A 20,983-nucleotide genomic window follows, 5' to 3' on the forward strand; every position below is an offset into this window, starting at 1 on the left:
TGAACTTGCCAGTCTCCAGACCAGACCTAATTCCCAGACAAGATCATCCCAAGATGGGGCAGCATTTTTTTTTTTTTACATGGATGGGTACCAGGAATCAAACCCAGGTCTCCAGCATAGCAGGTGAGAATTCTGCCACTGAGCCACCGTTGCACCACCTGCAGCATTTTATTTTAATGTTATCTTGTTCTGTGTTTAACATCTGCCTCTGACACCAAGACTCATCTTATGGGTCTGCCAGCACCAGAAAAGAGGCCGACAGGCCCTGTTCTCGAAGCGGCTCATCTGTTTTTAGCTCCTGACGCCGTCCCCAAGGCAGGTCTTCCAGGTGAAGGTTTTGAGGGTACAGAAAGGTTCTGGTGCTCCCATGTCTTCAGGTGGGCGCTCCCCTTTTTTTGTTGTACTTTCTCACCTCTGACTCTTTGGCCCCAGGCAGGGTCTCCCCTCTCAATCTGTTATCAGGCATGTTTTCATAGTATGGGCGAGTTTTAGGGTCTTTCTAGGTACCTATTTTTAGGGCTCAGGGTAAGGAGAAGAGAGAAATGGAGGGATCTGGGGGTTATGACAAAGGGGTCCTTGAGAGGAAATAGAACTGTGCCCCCCACCCCTGTCACACCAAGCAAGTGCTCCAGACCCCACTGTCCAATAAATATGACAAGAACGCCGGTTCTACTGTTGCACCTGCTGCATTTCAAGTGCTCCATAGCCACAGGTGGCTGGTGGCTGCCATACTGGATGGCATTCATGTAGAATGTTCCATTCTAGAACATTCCATCACTGTAGAAAGTTTTATTGGGCAGCCCTGCTCTGGAGTTTTAAAATGTATATACACAAATATTTCTCATTTGGATGTTTGAGACGCCAATGTTTACAGGCAAGAAACCTGTACAGGTAAGAGACCCTGTTTCCAGGTAAGAAAACTGAGGGTATGGGGAGTACGGTGATCTGAGTCATGTAGCCTCTGAGCAACAGAATTGAGATGAAAGCAGAGTCCCGGATTCCCAGTCCTTGTTCCCTTCCCCACATCCCAAATGCACACAAGAGGAAGAGGGTAGATAGGAGGAGTGAGGGGAGAGTAAATGGTCACTATGGGCAGCCCACAGCATTTTCAGGCTTTCTTTTAAGCAATAAATACTCAGAGTGTTTATTTCCTGTGATAAATAAACATTAATATTCCTTGCTGGTGGTTTAATAAATGTAATGGGCCAGATGCTCTAAGGATTGTATCACCCTCATTCCTGTGGGCTCTGACGGCCTTGGGTTTAATCAGCTTTCTGCCTGCAGAAGACCTGTGAGATTCATGACCTTGTATAGCCATTCTCCCTTTTCCCAACACAATATAATAGTTAACTGAGCACAAGCAACCTAGAAAAAGATTAAATGTTCCAGCCTCCCTTATAGCTTGGCATGGCCCTGTGACTAAGTTCTAGCCCTAGTAGTAACTCTAGTAGTAACCCTGACCCTGACCCTGACCCCGACCCCGACCCCAACCCCAACCCCAACCCAACCCCAACTCCAGCCCCAGCCCTAACCCCACCTCAACCTGTATTTGCATGCTGGTATCCATTGGCCACGTGTCAGCCTGAGTGGAAGGATGTACAAATTGCTCAGATTGGGAAAGGGACTGGGAGAACAAATCTGAAGAGCCAATCTTTCTTTAACTTCATGTTCTTCTACTACCAGTGTTTTTTTTTTTTTTTTAAGCAGAACAAAACAAAGCACATCCATCATGAAGATGAGCCATCCAGGGAGGGTCAGGGTGCAACGTGAGGCCCAATGAACATCTTTGTGCCTTACGGCATGTATTGGTTTGCTAAAGCTGCAGGAATGCAGCACACCAGAAATGGAATGGCTTTTAAAAAGGAAATTTATTATGCTACGAGTTTGTAGTTGTAAGTCCATAAAAAATGTCCAAACTAAGGCATCCAGAGAAAGATACCATGACTCAAAAAAGAGAGATGATGTTTGGAGCACCTCTGTCAGGTGGAAGGGCACATGGCAGCATCTGCTGGCTTTCTCCCCTGGTTTCTTATTTCAAATGGCTTCCTTGGAGTGTTTTCTTTCTCTATCACCAAACTTCTCTGTAACTGTCAGATCTGAAACTTTTTCCAAAGTGGTTCCCTCTTAAAGGGCTTCAGTAAGCAACCCATGTTGAATGGGTGGAAACACATCTCCATGGAAACCATCTAATCAAAAGGTCCCACCCACAAATAGGTGGGTCACATTTCCATGGAAACAATTGAATGAAAAAGATCTCACCCAACAGTATTGAATCAGGTTTAAAAAACATGGCTGTCTCTTTAAGATGTTTGGATAATGATACAGCTTTCACAAAGTGACTGTGATTCTGAAAACCTTGTTCTGATGCTCCTTTTATTTATGGTATGGACAGATGAGTATGAAAATGGATTAAAAATAAATAAATAATAGAGGGAACAAATGTTTAAATAATTGGGTAGAGGGAAATACTAGTGGTCAATGAGAGGGAGGGGTATGGGGTATGGTATGTATGAGTTTTTTCTTTTTATTTCTTTTTCTGGAGTGATGTAAATGTTCTCAGAAATGATCATGGTGATGAATATACGACTATGTGTTGTTGTTGTGAGCCATTGATTGCGCACCATGTGTGGAATGTTCATACAGTTAAGAATGTTCAGGGTGTATGTTGATTGGTTTTATTAATAAAAAAAGGAAAACAGAGAAAAAAAAATATGGCTTTTCTGGGCAAAGCTTCAAACCAGCACACTCCAGGAGCGTGACTATATTACACATTTCATTCCCACAGCTCCTGAGAAGTAGATCTGTGATTTGACCCCATTCTACAGATGAGAAAACTGAGAGCCAGAGAGATCTGGGCACCATTTTTGAGGATTTCCCAGTTGGTAAGTTCAGGAGTTTATCAATACGGCTATCCTGTCAGCAGGCAGGTGGGTAGGGTTGGTAGACTTGCAGTCTTCCTGGGTTTGTGCAGTTGAGCAAACTTTAACACTCAGAAAAATAAAAACAGGGAAGAGCATCTGGCCTCAGAGTGCGGCCAGCTGGCCAAGCTTCTATGGCTCAGTTGGCTCCAGCATCCGAATCATGTCAGGGCAGAGACAGATGGTATCGCATTTCTTCTTCCTGCTGTCTTGTCAGATCTGGCCACCTTCACCTTGCCCTAGGTAATCTCTGCCCCACCTGGAAGCTTTGATCTGTGGCTGGTGTCACCACCAGCCTTAGGCTCTTTGCCCACCCTCCCCATGCCCTCCACCTGGGGTGCAGAGGGTTTAGTCCACCTCTGGATTATAGGGGTGCTAATGGCTCCATATCTCAGCTGAGGTTTTATTTGATCCCCTAGCTCAGCTGGTAAAGTTCCCTCCCTCAAATAGCCAGTTTATCTTTTGGTTTCTGCCACCACTTCAAGTACATTAAGTCCCCACCAGATGCCTCAAATAAGAATTTTTTTTTTAATAACAAGAAATTGGGGCCAGGCTGAGTTTCCCTTCTGGACTATTTAGAATACAACTGCATATATTATTACCCTACGAATTATCAGCTTTCAGCTGGAGATTAAAAGCGACCCCTGGGCGGGCCGCGGTGGCTCAGCGGGCAAAGTGCTTGCCTGCCATGCCGGAGGACCTCGGTTCGATTCCCGGCCCCAGCCCATGTAAAAAACAAACAAACAAACAAAATACAATAAAACAAGAAAATGTTTAAAGATGTTTCCCTTTCTTCCTCTCTTCCTTCCTTCCATCCTTCCTTCCTCCCTCTCTCTTAAAAAAAAAAAAAAAAAAAAAAGCGACCCCTTAACCCCAAGACCACTTGCAATGACCAATGAGGTACAGTTCTAGAAGCTTTCTTGTCTTGGTGGCCACCAGATCTGGATGTCAGGGGTCATTCATTCTCTACCTCCTCCTTCGCTTCTTGTGCTGTCGCTCCCCTTTGCAAAAATGGTGCTCTTGGAAAAGCTTCTGCCTCTGCAAACTGGACAATAATGAGGCCATTCACAAATATTAACAAAAATGACATGTTTTCAAATGTTTAACTTTTGGCAGAAGACGCCACCAACCCAGGGCTTTGCAAGTTTCAGAGGCCTAGCAAGCTGAATGCTTGCTTGCTGTTTTTACTTTTAACATGAACTTGATGTTAACAAAATTGAAGATTGAAAAACCAAAAGTTAAACTACATATTAATATATGATTCAAGAGATGTTTAATATTACAGATTTTTTATATTACACCTATTGTATAACTGGCATGGTATCACAGAGGCAGGGAAGATTCAGATTCAGTTGGTCTGTCTTGGGACCCAGCATTAGAAATTTTTAAACATCCCCCATGTGACCCTAATGTGCATCCAGGGTGGAGAAACAGCACACTGCATGGTGGATTTTTAATTCATGCAATTTGAGAATCATCTGGGGAAGGAGCAAAATTGTGCATCTGGGCAATGTGTGGATGTGAGAGTGGACTGGACTTGCATCTCACTGTAGGGAGAAAAGCAAAAAGGTTTTTCTCTTGGCTGCACCAGAGTTGAAATCTGACATCCAACATGGACCATTTTTCACTTGCTAGGTGCTTTGATTTAATCTTTGTAATAGACCTGGAAGGCAGGAGGCACAAGCCCCATTTTTTAGTGGGGGAAACTGAGGCTGAAGGCTGCACTGAGCCAAGCTTGTAAAGCTAGTACGTGGAAGAACTGGAATTCAAACCCAGGTCTCCGATCTTCCCAGCCCTCGTACTCTTTCCAGTACATCTTCATTCCTTCTTGAAGTGTGGTTCCGAATCACTGGGTGGGATTCATAATATCAGATTCCCTCGGCACCGAGGTCAGGAATGTGCACTTTATAGCAAGTTCTCCAGATGATTCTCAAAGTACATGAATTAAAAATCCACCGTCCGGCACAGTAGTTCTCCACCCTGGATGCACATTAGAGTCACATGGGGCATCTTTAAAATTTTCTGATGTTGGGTCTCAAGACAAACCAATTGAATCAGAACCTCTGGGTGTAGAGCTTGGGCATCAGCATGTTCATAACGCCCACTGCTGTCTTTATGGACAACCTCCGGAGTGAATACTGCCAACTGTCAGAGCCATTTGTTCTAGGCTGCAAAACTCCACTCTCCAGGTGTAGCCGAAAGCAGCCACAGATGATATGCAAATGATGGGGGTGGCTGTTGTGTTTCAATGAAACTTTTTAAAAAATATCTGAACAGGCAGAATTTGGCCCATGGGCTCTAGTTTGCTGACCGCTGCTCTAAGGTAAGGTTTATTGACCTCATTTCACCTGAGACTCATAGGAGTTAAGTGACTTGCCCAAGGTCACATGGCTAGGAAGGGACGAAGCTAGGATTGGAATTCAATTCTGACTCCAGAACATTCATTCTTAGTCACTATGTTTTACTCTTGTAAAATGGAAAAAGTAAGGTCAATTGGTGGCTTTCAATTTTTTTTTTTTTGGTCATGGGAATCCTTTTTCTATGCAAACTCTTACATGAAGCTCAAAAAATAAAAATATGCTTGAGTTGAGGAGAGTCCAGAAGCCTCTGCCAGTCCCTAGGGTGGCCCCAGGGCTCAGAACACAGCTGGCATGTCTGAGCATTGCAGACCCGAGTCTAGAAAATGCCTTCACTCAGGGCCCAGCTGCCCATGTAGGTCTGGCATCCTGGTGTTGAAGAGCTGGGGTGGTCTAAGCAGTGGAGCCCTCCCACTGGGGTGGCTTAGGGCAGTCTGTGCCCCATCTCCGCTGGGCCCTGGGCACCTTCTGAGCAATAGCCTACTATAGTTGAGTAGACACTTCCAGGCCTTGCACTCTGTGTAAAGTGATGCATAGATCAAGGCTTAAATGACCAGTCGTGCACATTTACTTTGCACCCCTCTGTGCCGCAAGCCTTAGCTGACTTTGCTGCTCTGCCCTCCCCCTTGACTTTGAGGACACACCCAGTGGTTCCAAGGAGCTGCCTCCCCATCGGCATTCACTTCTCAGAAAAGAATTTCATATCTGAAGTGTAATTTGCAGATGAATGTTGGAAAGTCAAGGATCCCAAACAGGTGTTCAGTGCCCCTCAAGGGTGGGGTGAATCCTGGGTGCTGGGGAGGAGAACAAAACAGAAAAAGCTCCATCTCCCCCCACATCCTTATTGAAAACGGTAAAAAGGATGGAAATAAGCAACTTATTTGAAGGTGATAAGGGCCTCATGGGTGGCCTGTGCTGGGAGCGTCACAGGGCAGACGTGATGAACTCATTGTTTCGTTCAGTCATTTGTTCTTCAACTCAACAGGTATATACTGCATGCCTTCCATGCCCAGTTGACCATGACCTGGAGGCCGTATCATCTCTTGCCATGTAACAAACCATCCAGAATCCTAGGGGCTTGGGACAACGATGATTTGCAACTTCCTCATGATCCCATGGGTTGGCTGAGACCCGGCTGGGGATGGAATCTCCTGGATGTCTCTCCACAAGGCCTCTCATGGTTCCGTGGTCTAGTCTGGCCTCCTGCCCAGCATGGATCTGAGAGAGGAAGTAGAAGCTGTCATTCTGAATACATTCCATCGGTCAAAGCAGGTCACCAGGCCAACCCAAGGGACGTGCCGCTGGGCGCGAGAAACAGCCCAGATGTTCAGGGGTAGGAGGACATGTTGGTAGCCACATTGGGAGACAATCTCCTACATGGCATTTGTGAACCTGAGTGTCAGATGCACTGATCAGAGTGAGTGCAGGCTGTGGGGTGCCTAGAGGTAAGCAGCGGACTTCCTCTGGGTGTAGGAAGAGGGCTTTTCCCAAGAGGTGGCCTCATCTGGAATGGCTCTAGAGTGCAGTGCTTATGAGGGGTGCCTGGGTGCAAACTCCAGTTTCAGTTGCTAAGAGCATGGACCATTTGTGGAGCTCTCTGTCTCAATTTTCTCATTTGTAAATGGGGATAATTGTCCTTTCCTATGGGGTTGCCATGGGGTCCAATAAGAGATGGCTTTAGAGCTCTCAGCACTGTGCCCGGCTCACAGTAAGTTCTCAGAGGTTAGCTTTGGCTTCTATTGTTAACCTGATGGTGATGATGGTGGTGGTGATGGTGATGGTGGTGATGGTGATGGTGGTAATGATGATGATGGTGATGATGGTAATGATAGTGATGGTGATGGTGGTGATGATGATGATGATGATGGTGATGATGGTGGTGATGGTGATGGTGGTGATGGTGATGGTGATGATGATGGTGATAATGAAGATTTTGGTGATGGTGATGATGGTGGTGGTGGTGGTTATAGTGATGATAGTAATAATGATGGCAGTGATTATATTGATAATGAGTAGGATTTCCCAGGCTAACAGGGAAAGGAAAGAGTGCTCTGGGCAGAGGGAACAGCTGCCGCTAAACCTAGGAGCTGGGTTTAGAAGGAACTGAGTGAAAGGCAATAGTGCCAAAGGGCAGAGTTTGTGAGGGGTGGTGACGACAGGCTGGAGAGGCAGGCAGGGGACACCAGGAGGCCCTTTTGAGACAAGGACAGTACTTGGCATTTTATTCTAAGGATAGTGGAGGCCCACTGGAGGCCTGATGGGACGGGGTTAATGCCCTTTGTGGTGGTGGTGGGGGAGTTGATGGGCCAGAATCAAAGCTGAGTCTCCCGCATGGCAGGTGAGAATTCTACCACTGAACCACCCATGCCCCCAAAGGTTAATGCTCTTTTAAGGCCTGGCTAGTTGCAGTATGGGGAGATTGGAGGGGCAAGGAGAGGAAGGGGGCAGCCAGTGTGGAGGCCTTTGCCTCGTGCAGGTGAGAGGGTAGGGGGCTGGGACCTGGTGGCAGCAGAGAGGATGGGGAGGCATGGAATGTGTGAGAGCTACAGGAAGGGGCCTGGCTGAGAAGTGGTGGTTGATGGGGTGTGAAGGACAAGGGAGAGGCGGCGGCCTGGGTTCCCCCTAGGTTTCTGTTCTGGGTGGATCCTCCAGGGGCGTGTACCATAGAGGAAGACCAGCTCTGAGCAGGAGATGACAATGGCTTCAGTTGTTATGATGTTGGGTCTGAGGGACCAGGGGGACTTCCACGTCTTGACAACTGAGCCCAAGAAGGAGGGACATTCCCTACGTGGAGAGAAGGGTAACAGAGCACTAGGAAGAGAGAGTTAGTGTACAAGTGCTCAGAGAGCTGGTGGAGCAGGCCCTGATCTCAGAATAGAGAGGAATTTCATATGGCGGCAACTCAGGGGGTCTAAGTGGCAGGAGCAGGAGAGGATGGGAATGAAGCTGGAAAGTTAGGGTCGAGGTGTGAAGGGCCTGCGAGTGCCCTGGAATTGGCATCTGTCCTGTGAGCCCCAGATAGCTTAAAACCAGGAGGTTTTAAGCAGGGAAGTGATGCAATCAAATCTGTTTTTGGAAGGAGGCCAGAGCACAGAGGGGCCCGACTGGTGGCGGGATAAGTCAGTGCTAATGCTTTGAACTGGGATTACCAAACCCTAGTGATAAAGCACCTGTCAATAGCTGTGCGTGGGACCCAGGCATCAGGCGGAGATTTTATTAAATATAGATATTTGCTGATGGGTTAAGATGATTATGGAGTCTAGTTCAGAGGATTAGAGAGGCACAGCCTATTGACTTCTGTCACTTGGCAACAGAAGTCCCTGTGAGAAGGATGTAGAGCAGCCAGCCCCTTTCAGCATAGATGGGAAATATTTAGCGTCAGCAGTGTCTGTTCAGCTGAGTCTGGTAGCCACCTCACAGGGGACTTTATGTTTACCCTTCCTTCTCTCCATCCATCCATCCATCCAGCTGTTCATCATTCTATCCATCTATCTTTCCATCATCCCATCCAGCCATCCTTCTATCCTTCTACCTACCTGTTCTCCATCCCCTTGCCCTTCCATCTTTTCTTCCAAATATCCCATCCTTGCATTCATCTATCCTTCCATCCATCTCTCTTTCCATCAGTTTATCTTCTAACTAACCACCTTCTACTCTCCTAGCCATCATCTTCCCATCTACTCATCTAGTCTTCTACTTAGATTCTTTCTATCCACCACCCCCACCTTTCCTTCTGTTCTCATCCATCCACCCATTCCCCATTAAATATCTGCATGCACACTATATTCCAGGCACTGTTCTAGGCACCAGGGAGTCATCAGTGTATGAAACTGGCAAGGTCTCTACCCTTTTGCTCTACATTCTTGAGCAGGAGACAGGCAATAAGCAAAGTAAATAAGAAAAATACAATAACCTTGACCATTTGTCCTCCACCCCACCCCCAGTGTTTTCTGAGTATATAAAAAAAAAGCCACAATGGACATCCTTGATCCTGCAATTTCTCCTGTAGTTGACTTTATTCTTTCACATAGCCAATCAGTAGAGGTGATAATTCAGACCAGTTCTCGTCGAATCATGACAAGTTTCACTTTTAAGGTGGGGACTTAAGTAAGCCAGGCCTTTCAGCTTAGAACTTGAGAGTCTGCTGCTCCTTTAGCTGAGTACTCAACTTCCTTCCTCGGCAGCATCCAGTTGCCTCCGGCAGGGGGTGTCGTGAGCCGCTTCCATCCATCCCTGATTTCAGGCGCTGGCTTTATAGTGTTGGGTTGGTTCCTTAATTTCCCACTGGAGATTAACTGGGGCCCCGAGCTTTCTCAGCATGTGTTGACAACTCCAGTTCAGATGAGTCTCTCTCTGTCCCTCATTTCCTCCCTCCCTTCTCCCTCCTTTCCTCTCTTCCTCTCTCAGTCCAGCTGTGTTCATTTCTTACTCTATCCATCATGGACCAGTTCTGGACTTCTGTTAGGTGACTTGACTAAGAATCTGAGATGTTGCTGCCTGATCTCTAGAAGGCAAGGGAGACAGCTAGCGAAGGGGGAGAATTAGGGTGCAGGGGGGAGTGTGGTTTGTTTGATATGGTGCTTTTGATTTTTTTTTTTTTTAATTTTGCCAAGTCTTTGTTCCTCAGGGGAAACCTTTCTTGGGCTCCAACATTTGTATAGGAAGATGCGGAGGTGTAGCTCTTTCCATCTGGAAGCTTCAGCCAGGCCTGGGAATCTGGGTTTCTAGAACTCCCATCCTGAAGCAAAGTTCGGTGGGGCAGTTCTGCAGCATCTGCTCCTCACCCGCCTCGAGGCTGGAGTGGACAGCAAAGAAGCCTTTGGGGGTTGAAGAACCAGGAGCCGAATTTCTTAGGAGACAGATGTCAGCATCTATTTCCTACCCTCCCGCGCTCTCCTCTGGGGGAATGGAAGTGCCCTTAACCCTCCTGCTAAGCAGAGTGAAGGAGGAGACACGGAGAACTCACCAAGCATCTCCTGGATTTGAGGGACAGAGAAGCTGGCACTGTGTCATACATAAAGAGGCTTAAAGGGAAAGGCTGCTTCCATGACTCACAAGGGTGCAGGGGCTGCAGGCTGTGCTGGGCAGCTGTGGGGGGTCTGGGTGCAGTTTGCCTTTATCAGGGATGAGACGCAGAGCCTTAAAAGGCAGCCACCTGCAAGTCGCCTTGGGGGGCACTTGTCAAGGCCTTGCTGCCAGTGACGAGCCCTGTCTTTGGTTGAGTTCTCCTAAGCAGACATTAAGCCAACTAGTCAAGGGCAAGTACTTCATGTTGGGGGCGAGCCCAGACAGTCCAGGAAAGAAGTGAGACAATGAGATCAGGAAGGGGAGGCAGCCCACAGTGGGGGCAACTGAGCTTAATCCACTGGGCAACTCGGGGAGCCAGTGTGGCACATCCCCCCCCCCCCAACTCTCTATCCCAATTCCCCAGGGACAAAAGCACGGAGGTATTTATTTACCAAGTCCCTTGGTAGTGGGTAGAGGGCTGCTCCTAGGACAGTACTCCCCTGGTCCTTCCAGCCAGAAACAGCCAGGCCAGGGCGTGCAGACACTGGAAACTGAAAATCCCTTTGATGGAACCTGCTCAGTAAAGGCCCCCCTGGGGGTGGGAGCAAAAGCGGTACTGGGCTGAGAAAATGACTGCAGGTAGGAAAGTAATACTTATGATGATGTATTGTTGGGTTTGTGACGTTAACAGACGTCACATACATAACAATAACACCACAAAAATGGGGGAGAGGAATAGAGCTATAGAGGAGTCACATTTCTGCCTGTCACTGGAATTAAGCTACTATAAACCTGAAGCTTAATCTGATAAATTAAGATATGTATATGGCAAACTCTAGAACAACCACTAGAAGTATAACTGAAGAAAGCAAAAAATTGTTAATGAAATTAAAAAACTACATGATAAACATTTACTTAACGCAAAAGTAAGCAGCAGTGGAGGAAGAGATAAACAAAAAAGGCATGAGACAATAAACAAAAAGTAAAATGGCAGCCATAGATCCTGCTATATCAATAATACAATTGAATGTGCGTGGATTAACAATATAGTACCCACTATCGGCAGCTTTTGCTTCCCTCTCTCACTTCCCTGCACCCCTCCTGGTAAAGATTTAGTAAGTGAATGGAAAACTCCTGCCATTGCTTTTGATACTTTCAGCTTCTGACCCAGGTAAAGGAAGGAAAGAAGAGACAAGAAGGGAGAAAATAAAGTCAGCTCTTTTTTGGAGGAGGGTAATTTCCCAGTGCCCACCTGTGCTGGTCCTCAGCCTGTGTGTCCTTAGAGCCACCCTACCCTTCTTCTACTCTCGGGGACATCACAGGGACTGCCCCTTGCTGGCGGCATGTCCCAGGCTCCCAAGTTACTGGGCTCAGCCATTGGGAGGCACTGATGGGAAGTCAGAGGGTAGGAGTGAGAGAGAAGCCAAGGGATTGCTCCTGCTTTCTCTGTGCCTTGAACAGTGTCTCAGGCAATGAGTACATCTCCTTTATGGCCCCAGCTTCCTACACACAGACATGCTGTAGTTCCACTACTTCTGGATGACTCTAGATTCTGGCATACAGAAACACCACCTCCTCTCTTGGTCCCTCCAGCCCCGGGGGCAGGGTAGTGGCTTTTTGTTGTTGTCAATGCATGGATTGCCTCCTATCACTTACTTGTTTTCTTGGCTCTTCTATCATTTGTGTAATCAGTTTCCTACATTAAATCCCCTGTTTTAAATACCCAGAGTTATTTCAGTTTTCCTGCTGACAGATATAAAACCCTTGCTTTTGCAATCAAAAAAGAAGTAAGAAAAGCAGTCAGAGGCTAATTCTAGGAATAGACAAGTGGAAGGGCAGGTCGGTGGACTGAGCAGTGGGAGGGTCACCTTTTGGATCCACACACCAGGGCTGAGACCCTTGCTTGCTTAGCCAAGCAGCAACCGTAAACATCACTCTCTGAATGTGTGCACCTGTCACACAGTGATTTATTACAGGACAGCTTGTTTCTGCCAAGTGATGGATTTATTTGCACCAGGCACTGCATAATAAGGGTCAAGGACTCTCTTTTCTTTTCTTTTTTTTTTTTTTAATTAACGGAAAGAAAGAAAAAAAAATAAAAGAAAATAACACAACATTTAGAAATCATACCATTCTACATATGCACTCAGTAATTCTTAACATCATCACATAGATGAATGACCATCGTTTCTTAGTACATTTGCATCGGTTTAGAGGAACTAGCAACACAACAGAAAAAGATATAAAATGTTAATATAGAGAAAAGAAATAAAAGTAGTAATAATAGTAAAAAACAAAAAAAAACCCTATAGCTCAGATGCAGCTTCATTCAGTGTTTTAACATGATTACTTTACAATTAGGTATTATTGTGCTGTCCATTTTTGAGTTTTTGTATCTAGTCCTATTGCACAGTCTGTATCCTTTCAGCTTCAATTACCCATTATCTTACCCTGTTTCTAACTCCTGCTGGACTCTGTTACCAATGACATATTTCAAGTTTATTCTCGAATGTCCGTTCACATCAGTGGGACCATATAGTATTTGTCCTTTAGTTTTTGGCTGGACTCACTCAGCATATTATTCTCTAGGTCCATCCATGTTATTACATGCTTCATAAGTTTATCTTGTCTTAAAGCTGCATAATATTCCATCGTATGTATATACCACAGTTTGTTTAGCCATTCTTCTGTTGATGGACATTTTGGCTGTTTCCACATCTTTGCAATTGTAAATAACGCTGCTATAAACATTGGTGTGCAAATGTCCGTTTGTGTCTTTGCCCTTAAGTCCTTTGAGTAGATACCTAGCAATGGTATTGCTGGGTCGTATTTCTATATTCAGCTTTTTGAGGAACCGCCAAACTGCCTTCCACAGTGGTTGCACCATTTGACATTCCCACCAACAGTGGATAAGTGTGCCTCTTTCTCCGCATCCTCTCCAGCACTTGTCATTTTCTGTTTTGTTGATAATGGCCATTCTGGTGGGTGTGAGATGATATCTCATTGTGGTTTTGATTTGCATTTCTCTAATGGCCAGGGACATTGAGCATCTCTTCATGTGCCTTTTGGCCATTTGTATTTCCTCTTCTCGTAGGTGTCTGTTCAAGTCTTTTTCCCATTTTGTAATTGGGTTGGCTGTCTTTTTGTTGTTGAGTTGAACAATCTCTTTATAAATTCTTTATACTAGACCTTTATCTGATATGTCATTTCCAAATATTGTCTCCCATTGTGTAGGCTGTCTTTCTACTTTCTTGATGAAGTTCTTTGATGCACAAAAGTGTTTAATTTTGAGGAGCTCCCATTTATTTCTTTCTTTCTTCAGTGCTCTTGCTTTAGGTTTAAGGTCCATAAAACCACCTTCAATTGTAAGATTCATAAGATATCTCCCTACATTTTCCTCTAACTGTTTTATGGTCTTAGACCTAATGTTTAGATCTTTGATCCATTTTGAGTTAACTTTTGTATAAGGTGTGAGATACGGGTCTTCTTTCATTCTTTTACATATGGATATCCAGTTCTCTAGGCACCATTTATTGAAGAGACTGTTCTGTCCCAGGTGAGTTGGCTTGACTGCCTTATCAAAGATCAAATATCCATAGATGAGAGGGTCTATATCTGAGCACTCTATTCGATTCCATTGGTCGATATATCTATCTTTATGCCGATACCATGCTGTTTTGACCACTGTGGCTTCATAATATGCCTTAAAGTCCGGCATTGCGAGACCTCCAGCTTCGTTTTTTTTCCTCAAGATGTTTTTAGCAATTCGGGGCACCCTGCCCTTCCAGATAAATTTGCTTATTGGTTTTTCTATTTCTGAAAAATAAGTTGTTGGGATTTCGATTGGTAGTGCATTGAATCTGTAGATCAGTTTAGTTAGGATTGACATCTTAATTATATTTAGTCTTCCAATCCATGAACACGGTATGCCCTTCCATCTATTTAGGTCTTCTGTGATTTCTTTTAGCAGTTTTTTGTAGTTTTCTTTATATAGGTTTTTTGTCTCTTTGGTTAAATTTATTCCTAGGTATTTTATTCTTTTCGTTGCGATTGTAAATGGGATTCATTTCTTGATTTCCCCCTCAGCTTGTTCATTACTAGTGTATAGAAAAGCTACAGATTTTTGAATGTTGATCTTGTAGCCTGCTACTTTGCTGTACTCATTTATTAGCTCTAGTAGTTTTGTTGTGGATTTTTCCGGGTTTTCTACGTATAGTATCATATCGTCTGCAAACAGTGATAGTTTTACTTCTTCCTTTCCAATTTTGATGCCTTGTATTTCTTTTTCTTGTCTAATTGCTTTGGCTAGAACTTCCAACACAATGTTGAATAATAGTGGTGATAGTGGACATCCTTGTCTTGTTCCTGATCATAGGGGGAGAGTTTTCAATTTTTCCCCATTGAGGATGATATTAGCTGTGGGTTTTTCATATATTCCCTCTATCATTTTAAGGAAGTTCCCTTGTATTCCTATCTTTTGAAGTGTTTTCAACAGGAAAGGATGTTGAATCTTGTCAAATGCCTTCTCTGCATCAATTGAGATGATCATGTGATTTTTCTGCTTTGATTTGTTGATATGGTGTATTACATTAATTGATTTTCTTATGTTGAACCATCCTTGCATATCTGGGATGAATCCTACTTGGTCATGATGTATAATTCTTTTAATGTGTTGTTGGATACGATTTGCTAGAATTTTATTGAGGATTTTTGCATCTATATTCATTAGAGAGATTGGTCTGTAGTTTTCTTTTTTTGTAATATCTTTGCCTGGTGTTGGTATGAGGGTGATGTTGGCTTCATAGAATGAATTAGGTAGTTTTCCCTCCACTTCGATTTTTTTGAAGAGTTTGAGGAGAGTTGGTACTAATTCTTTCTGGAATGTTTGATAGAATTCAGATGTGAAGCCGTCTGGTCCTGGACTTTTCTTTTTAGGAAGCTTTTGAATGACTGATTCAATTTCTTTACTTGTGATTGGTTTGTTGAGGTCATCTGTGTCTTCTTGAGTCAAAGTTGGTTGTTCATGTCTTTCCAGGAACCCGTCCATTTCATCTAAATTGTTGTATTTATTAGCGTAAAGTTGTTCATAGTATCCTGTTATTACCTCCTTTATTTCTGTGAGGTCAGTGGTTATGTCTCCTCTTCCATTTCTGATCTTATTTATTTGCATCCTCTCTCTTCTTCTTTTTGTCAATCTTGCTAAGGGCCCATCAATCTTATTGATTTTCTCATAGAACCAACTTCTGGCCTTATTGATTTTCTCTGTTGTTTTCATGTTCTCAATTTCATTTATTTCTGCTCTAATCTTTGTTATTTCTTTCCTTTTGCTTGCTTTGGGATTAGTTTGCTGTTCTTTCTCCAGTTCTTCCAAGTGGACAGTTAATTCTTGCCTTTTTGCCTTTTCTTCTTTTCTGATAAAGGCATTTAGGGCAATAAATTTCCCTCTTAGCACTGCCTTTGCTGCGTCCCATAGGTTTTGATATGTTGTGTTTTCATTTTCATTCGCCTCGAGATATTTACTAATTTCTCTTGCAATTTCTTCTTTGACCCACTTGTTGTTTAAGAGTGTGTTGTTGAGCCTCCATGTATTTGTGAATTTTCTGGCACTCCGCCTATTATTGATTTCCAACTTCATTCCTTTATGATCCGAGAAAGTGTTGTGTATGATTTCAATCTTTTTAAATTTGTTAAGACTTGCTTTGTGACCCAGCATATGGTCTATCTTTGAGAATGATCCATGAGCACTTGAGAAAAAGGTGTATCCTGCTGTTGTGGGATGTAATGTCCTGTAAATGTCTGTTAAGTCTAGCTCATTTATAGTAATATTCAGAGTCTCTATTTCTTTATTGATCCTCTGTCTAGATGTTCTGTCCATTGATGAGAGTGGTGAATTGAAGTCTCCAACTATTATGGTATATGTATTTCCCTTTTCAGTGTTTGCAGTGTATTCCTCATGTATTTTGGGGCATTCTGGTTCGGTTCGTAAATATTTATGATTGTTATGTCTTCTTGTTTAATTGTTCCTTTTATTAGTATATAGTGTCCTTCTTTGTCTCTTTTAACTGTTTTACATTTGAAGTCTAATTTGTTGGATATTAGTATAGCCACTCCTGCTCTTTTCTGGTTGTTATTTGCATGAAATATCTTTTCCCAACCTTTCACTTTCAACCTATGTTTATCTTTGGGTCTAAGATGTGTTTCCTATAGACAGTGCATAGAAGGATCCTGTTTTTTAATCCATTCTGCCAGTCTATGTCTTTTGATTGGGGAATTCAGTCCATTAACATTTAGTGTTATTACTGTTTGGGTAATACTTTCCTCTATCATTTTGCCTTTTGTATTATATATATCATATCTGACTTTCCTTCTTTCTACACTCTTCTCCATACCTCTCTCTTCTGTCTTTTCGTATCTGACTCTAGTGCTGCCTTTAGTATTTCTTGCAGAGCTGGTCTCTTGGTCACAAATTCTCTCAGTGACTTTTTGTCTGAGAATGTTTTAATTTCTCCCTTATTTTTGAAGGACAGTTTTGCTGGATATAGGAGTGTTGGTTGGCAGTTTTTCTCTTTTAGTAATTTAAATATATCATCCCACTGTCTTCTAGCTTCCATGGTTTCTGCTGAGAAATCTACACATAGTCTTATTGGGTTTCCCTTGTATGTGATGGATTGCTTCTCTCTCGCTGCCTTCAAGATCCTCTCTTTCTCTTTGACCTCTGACATTCTAACTAGTAAGTGTTTTGGGGAACGCCTATCTGGGTCTAATCTCTTTGGGGTGCGCTGCACTTCTTGGATCTGTGATTTTAGGTCTTTCATAAGAGTTGGGAAATTTTCAGTGATAATTTCTTCCATTAGTTTTTCTCCTCCTTTTCCCTTCTCTTCTCCTTCTGGGACACCCACAACACGTATATTTGTGCGGTTTATATTGTCCTTGAGTTCCCTGATACCCTGTTCAAATTTTTCCATTCTTTTCCCGATAGTTTCTGTTTCTTTTTGGAATTCAGATGTTCCGTCCTCCAAATCACTAATTCTATCTTCTGTCTCTTTAAATCTATCATTGTAGGTATCCATTGTTTTTTCCATCTTTTCTACTTTATCCTTCACTTCCATAAGCTCTGTGATTTGTTTTTTCAGTTTTTCTATTTCTTCTTTTTGATCAGCCCGTGTCTTCTTCATGTCCTCCCTCAGTTTATCGATTTCGTTTTTGAAGAGGTTTTCCATTTCTGTTCGTATATTCAGCATTAGTTGTTTCAGCTCCTGTATCTCATTTGAACTATTGGTTTGTTCCTTTGACTGGGCCATATTTTCAATTTTCTGAGCATGATCCGTTATCTTCTGCTGGCGTCTGGGCATTTAGTCAGATTTCCCTGGGTGTTGGACCCCACAGGTTGAAAGATTTTTCTGTGAAATCTCTGGGTTCTGTTTTTCTTATCCTGCCCAGTAGGTGGCGCTCGTGGCACACGTTTGTCTACGGGATCCACCAGTGAAAGTTGCTGTGGGTCCTTTCACTCTGGAAAACTCTTGCCGTGGGGGAGGTTCGCCAGCCGAAGTGTCTTGGAAGAGTGCCAGCCGCCCCGGGGGTCCGAACGCGGGGAGGGTCGCTGGCCGCCGCAGCACGGGAGAGCGCCCAACCGAATTTCCTAGTCGGCCCGGGGTGCCAAGCGTGGCGGGAGGGCGCCAGCTGTCGCAGCCCAGGAGAGTGCACTGTTCTCAGCCGGACCGGGGAGTCACGTGTTTGGAAGGGACCCTTTGGTCACCGTTCTCCGCAGTCTGGGGATTTCCAACCCAACTCTCTCAGTTGGTCCGGGGGGCCTCGCGTGGTGGGGGCGCCAGCTGCCGTGGCCCAAGGGGACCGCCTGCCCAATTCTGCCAGCTGGCCTGGGAAGGAGGAAGGGAGGGACTCCGGCCGCTTGCCGTCCCACCCGGGAAAGCCCGCGCCCATCAGTGATCTCACCGGAGCTGGTTCTCCCAGACAGTCAGCCGTTCCAGGATGGGGTACGCCGTCCCTTTGATCTCTGTCATGGCTCTGGGAGCTGCTCTGTATTGTCTCCACTCCCCCAGTAGCTGTTCTGGAGGAGGAAAGGTGAGGGTGGCAAGGCTGTTGAGGCCGGTGGCGGAGGAGCCGGTGAAGGCGAAAGAGGGCACGGTGGTGGTTGGAGAGCCGCTGGAGCAGGAGGGGAGAGGAGGGCGGGCGGGCCAGCTGCTGCGGGGCGTGGGCGCCGAGCGCCAGGCCGGTGGACAAAGAGGGGAGAGGAGGGCGGGCGGGCCGGGCCGGCGGACAAAGAGGGGAGAGCTCTTTTCTTGTTTTAAACTCCTGCGAAGCTTAAGTGCTCTCCAGGTCTCCTGCCAGAGAGGGCAGTAGGAAGCTCAGCGTATCCTGCAGCCACCAAGCTGGCTGTGCCCCATCCAGTGGCCTGAATCTTTGATCCAAAATTATTTAATCTAATTTCTCTTTCTCCCCCTTTTGGTCGAAAAGGCTTTCTTAACCCCATGATGCTGGGTCCTGGTTCATCCCCAGGAGTCCTGTCCCACAATGCCAGGGATTTATACCCCCTGGGAGTCATGTCCCACATAGGGGGAGGGCAGTGAGTTCACCTGCTGAGTTGGTTTAGGGAGAGAGGAGCCACATCTGAGCCACAAAAGAAGTTCTCTGGGGGTGACTCTTCAGCATAGTTATAAATAGGCTTAGCTTCTTCTTTGCAGAAATAAGTTTCATAGTGGGGAGCCCCAAGATCGAGGGCTCAGCCTATTAAATTTCTTGCCCCCACTGCTTGCATGAATATCAGGAATTATCCAGGTGGGGTGGTTTATATTTCCTCCTTTCTCCCAACTCCCTCTGAGGGGCTTTGCAAATACTTTTTTATTCTCTGCCCACATTACTATGGGATTTATTGGGGCATCATACTGACCTGTACAAACCAACAAGATCTCACTCCCTATTCAAGATTCCATGTAATTATGGTGTTTGAATAAACTGACTATACAAGTTAAATATTGTGCTACAAAAATATATGTATTTTGCACCAAATAAACATCTCTTCCTTTAGTCTCACACAGAAGTTGAAGTTTTAAAATGTAGAAGAGGTTGGGTTTTGATGGTGTTTGTGCTTTTCCTTCTTGAAATGACATCCTTGGCAAACAACACCTGTGGAGGGCTTTGCCCGGCTCAGGTTTTGTGATGCTAATACCAGCATCTCTTGTGCTGTCTGACCTGGACACTGCAGAGAGAAACTTGAACGCCAGGGGGACATCAAAGGCCAGGAGGCAAGGGGTCACCCCAAGAGCAGCCAGAGGCAGCCCCCTATGGCCACATGCCCACCTGCTGGTGGGAAAGTTCTTCTGTGGGGTGTTGAACAGGGAAAATTCTAATCTAGTGGCTCATCTAATCCTTTTTATTTTTTTAAATGTTTTTAATTTTGATGCAATTCAAATTTACCAAAAGGTTGCAAGAACAGCCCAAGGAACTTCTGTAGACTCTTCATCCAAATTCACCAATGTTTACATTTTATCCTCTAGTTCTGTGGCTTTTTTTTCCTCTTTTATTATTGTGGGAAAAAAAACATAACTTAAAATTACATTTCAGTCACTTTTGAGTACACAATTCACCAGCACTAAGTACAGTCAAATGCTTTATGACTGTCACCACTATTCCCAGAAATTTTTCATCATCCCAAACAGAAACTCAGTACCCATTAAGCAAAGCTCTCCCTTTCCCCATCACCTGGTAGTCTCCAGTCTGCACCCAGTCTCTACGGATTTACCTGTCCTGGATGTTTCAGAAAAGTGGAATCGTACATGTCACCTTTTGTGACTGGCATCTTTCAGTCAGCTCAGTTATTCTGAGGTTTCTCCATGTCAGGAGTCAGAACTTCATCCCTTTTCACAGCTGAATAATATTTCACCACATGGAACGACCACATTTTGTTCACCCATTCGACTGTCCTGGACACTTGAGTTGTTTCCACCTTTTGGCTATTAGGAATAATGTGGCCATGAACATTCATGTACGAGCATCTGTTGAAGTATCCGTTTTCAATTCTTTGGGGATATAACAAAGAGTGGCCTCACCACATCATATGGTAGTTGCATGTTTAACAGTTTGAGGAACTGCGAGTCTGTTTTCCACAACAGCAGCTGCACCATTTGGCATTCTCACCAGCAATGCACGAGGGCTGCACTTTCTGCCATGGTTGTTCCTAGTTCTATTTTAATGTAAAGTCTCTGTAACTATAATATGTCCAGGAGCAGAGAGAGTGACACCAATGACAGGTCACATTTAGCGAATGCTCTCTGTGGGCCAGGCGCTGGCCTGAGCGTGCTTCCCCGTGTCCTCTCAGCCTGCAGATGAGGGGTGGCCAAGTCTCCATTCTACATATGGGGAGCTGATGTCCTAAAAAGACATCTAGTCACGACAGCTACACAGCAAAGATGGAGGTGACCTTTGTTGGACTTCAGAACCCACAGCCATTGCCCATGGGCTCATGCTTCTTGGCAGAGTTTATTCCTTACTGGTGTTTTGTTTTTTAAGTTTAAAAAAAAAATTGTGAATTGCAACATATATACCAAAAATATGCATAAAACATATCTGGACAGTTTAACAACAGCTATAAACCAAGACCCTCGCTCCACTCAGTTTTGCTGACACAGTAAGCTATACCCAGAAGCCAGTGGGTCTCAAGTAGGGTGATTTTGTCCCAGGGGA

General features: G+C 44.6%; 1 protein-coding gene across 1 annotated transcript in view; it reads left to right on the forward strand.

Moving 5' to 3' along the window:
• WFDC1 (WAP four-disulfide core domain 1) overlaps positions 1-20,983 on the forward strand; it is a 79,343-nt gene that overhangs the window by 16,962 nt on the left and 41,398 nt on the right. The window contains exon 2 of the mRNA XM_077133180.1: positions 2,786-2,882. Coding sequence (XP_076989295.1) covers positions 2,826-2,882 — 57 coding nt within the window. The 5' untranslated portion in view covers positions 2,786-2,825. The remainder of the gene's footprint in view (positions 1-2,785; positions 2,883-20,983) is intronic.

The sequence above is a fragment of the Tamandua tetradactyla genome, chromosome 16, assembly GCF_023851605.1.
Source record: "Tamandua tetradactyla isolate mTamTet1 chromosome 16, mTamTet1.pri, whole genome shotgun sequence".
NCBI lineage: Eukaryota > Metazoa > Chordata > Mammalia > Pilosa > Myrmecophagidae > Tamandua > Tamandua tetradactyla.